Source organism: Otolemur garnettii, unplaced genomic scaffold, assembly GCF_000181295.1.
Source record: "Otolemur garnettii isolate 467f Iridium unplaced genomic scaffold, OtoGar3 scaffold00035, whole genome shotgun sequence".
In the NCBI taxonomy this organism is placed as follows: Eukaryota; Metazoa; Chordata; class Mammalia; order Primates; family Galagidae; genus Otolemur; species Otolemur garnettii.
The window spans coordinates 16,424,095-16,426,959 of NW_003852430.1; the positions used below are offsets into that span (position 1 = coordinate 16,424,095).

The 2,865-nt window shown below is 50.5% G+C and overlaps 1 protein-coding gene across 1 annotated transcript in view; it reads right to left on the reverse strand.

Moving 5' to 3' along the window:
- OOEP (oocyte expressed protein) overlaps positions 1 to 1,750 on the reverse strand; it is a 5,847-nt gene extending 4,097 nt beyond the window's left edge. Inside the window, exons 1-3 of the mRNA XM_003789707.2 lie at positions 1,555 to 1,750; positions 1,184 to 1,363; positions 751 to 853 (exon numbers count right to left, since the gene is read on the reverse strand). Coding sequence (XP_003789755.1) covers positions 751 to 853; positions 1,184 to 1,363; positions 1,555 to 1,744 — 473 coding nt within the window. The 5' untranslated portion in view covers positions 1,745 to 1,750. The remainder of the gene's footprint in view (positions 1 to 750; positions 854 to 1,183; positions 1,364 to 1,554) is intronic.
- Positions 1,751 to 2,865: the final 1,115 nt, after the last annotated feature.

The window sequence follows — 2,865 nt, forward strand, 5'->3', positions numbered from 1 at the left end:
CTCCACGTGGTCAAAACACCAGCCTCAAAGTGAGAACCTCAAAGGAGTTGCCTTGGTAGCACCTGTGAGTCCTTGAGAAATGCAAATTAATGGACCCCACCCAATGTACTGGAGAAGGGCCTTAGGAAATTGTTTTAACAAGCTATCAACCTCACTTCTTCAAAGTTTTAAAGCTTGAGAACCAGTGATGTAAAAGCAAAATCAATGAATCACCATTTGTGAGATTATCTGTCCCCAGATCTCTGATCAGTGCTTAGGGTCATAGAAGTCATAAAAGACTTAAGGGTTTCATAAGGGTAGGGCACCCACCGCATACACTGAGGGTGGCAGGTTCAAACCCAGCCAGGAGTTGTGGTGGGCACATGTAGTCCCAGCTACTTGGGAAGCTGTGGCAAGAGAATTGCTTAAGCCCAAGAGTTTGAGGTTGCTGTGAGCTGTGACGACAAAGTGAGACTGTCTCCCCCCTCCAAAGAAAAAGGCTTAAGGGTTTCAAAATGGTAGCAATTAAGAAACAAAACCACACCCTCATATCAAGATGTGAACAATCTTTTATTCATTTAGTGAGCAAAAATCTTTATGCCATTGAACAAAAGAAAAATCCACTTCTTTTTTAGAGTAGTTCTACAAACTCATTTTTGCCATAAAATAAACCACTATACATCAAGAATCAAGAAAAAGGAATGCAGAGGTTTAGGAATACGGTACTTGGTTTCTCTTCACCTTTAGTAGCAGAAGCAGGACTGTTCTCACAACGGTAGTGACAATTCTGTTTCCTCAAGCAAAGCATCCTTGGCAGGGTAGGAACCTGATGCACTGGACTTTAAATTCTCCTCAAGCTGTTTCATCTTCTCAGCTGGAAGAGAAGCAATTGATACCTACTATGGATGAGGGAAACCATTTGCTGTTTCAAACTACTCCGTGAGAGGGGGGTCTGGGACCTGAGCACAGTGCTGGAAGCCAGCTAAGGCTGACTTGGGCAGTGACTTCATCAGATGGTGGCTTACTTTCTCAAAGTCCTTCTGGGGGACTCCCCAAAGGGATCCCCAGAAATAGCATGTAACTTCCTGGGTTTTGTAAATTGCTAGAAGTTTTGAGAAAGGCAAGGGAGGACAAAAGGGAGCCAAGTAAGGCCAGGAGGATCATCAGTGGCTTGCTCCACGGGCAGGTTCTCAAAGATTCTCACCTCGGGCACGACGTTCTTGGTAAAACCAAGCCAGGCCCAGGATCATGGTCTTCACCCGATTCTGGACGCGGGGCCGTCCGAAGACCTTGACTTCAACTAAGTTGTCATTGTCCACCATGTCCACTGACAGCAGGCTCTGGCTCATCCACTCCATCTCTGGAATTACGTCTCGGTGTGGGCCTAAACAGGTGAGGAGAGACTCTGAGGACCACAGGTGAGCAGACACTAGATTTGAAGGGAGCGTTGTCCGGGGAGGGAAGAGCTGGAAGCCGAGTGTCACTGCAACACTCGTGACCTGCAAATGCAGCCAAGACTCCAGGCCTCCCTCGGGCTGGAGGGGAAAGGCCACTAGCACATCTGGGGGTGCTCACCGAAAATCAGGTCTGCCTGCCAAACCTCCAAGTAGAAAACCAGCGGGTGTCTCAGTTCGTGCACTGGGAACCACCAGGGCCGCACGCGAATCTGCAGGGGTGGAAGTGGCTGCGGAAGCCGTCTCTCCTGGGAGCGGGCCAGAGTCAGTGTGTCCCGCTGGGACGCAGCGGCACCGGCATCGTCCGCCATACTGGGACCAGCAGGTGCAGAGCGCGCGGGGCGGCCGGGCGCGAAGCCCGCGCTCTTTTACCGGATCCGCCGGCCCCGCCCCTTCCGCTCACGGAGCACGCGCTCAGCGTCCGGTCCACGCCCGCGGTCAGCCGGCGCTTGGTCTGGGCCTCGGTCACCGAGACTTCCCCTTCGACCTCGACCTCGATCTCGTGTTCCTTTGAGCTCCTTTTGGGTCGCCAACGCTTTCCGCCATCATCTCCCCCTGGTAGGGTTCCTTTGGCCTGAAAGGCGCGTGCCTGGCACAGAGCCGCTGGCTGGGTGGGTTGGGGCCGGCGACCTTCTCCCCCGGGAATCGCCTTCAGTGTGTGGGCTGTGGACGTTACCTCCCGGAGGTAGGTGGGTAGACTGGGCCTGGGGCAGCTCCTCGAACCTGTGGCTTTCCTCTCTTTTGCTCTCTGCTTTCTTATGACTCTCCGGATCGTTACCCTTTTGAAATTATTCAAGCAACTGTGTCATGTTTTAAACAAAACGTCAGAGGTGGTCGTTACAGAACATGTAGCAAGTTACACAACTTTCCTTTATTTCCACTATCCGAAGACAACCAGTGTTTCTTCCCCGTGTTTGTAATTTTAATTAGCAATTTAAATTACGAAAGATTTGACACATTCACAAATGTATTATATAATACATTCATGCCCTTCCCCAATTTAACAGATGCTGACATTTCCCCACATTGATTTCCTCTCTTTTTTTTTATAAGACAGTCTCACACTGCTGCCCTGAGTAGAGTACTGTGGCATCATAGCTCACAGCAACCTCAAGCTCTCGGCCTCAAGTGATCCTCTTGCCTCAGTTTTTCTGTTTTTAGTAGAGATGGGGTGTCATTCTTGCTCAGGCTGGTCTTGAACTCCTAAGCTCAAGCAATCCACCCACATGCCTTGGCCTCCCAGAGTGCTATGATTACAGGTGAGAGCCTTGCCTGGCTTTTTTTTTTTTTTTGAGACAGTTTCACTTTGTCACCCTCGGTAGAGTACCCTGGGGTGACACAAATCACAGCAACCTCAAACTCTTGGGCTTAAGCGATTCTCTTGCCTCAGCCTCCCAAGTAGCTGGGACTACAGTGGCTCACCACAATGCCC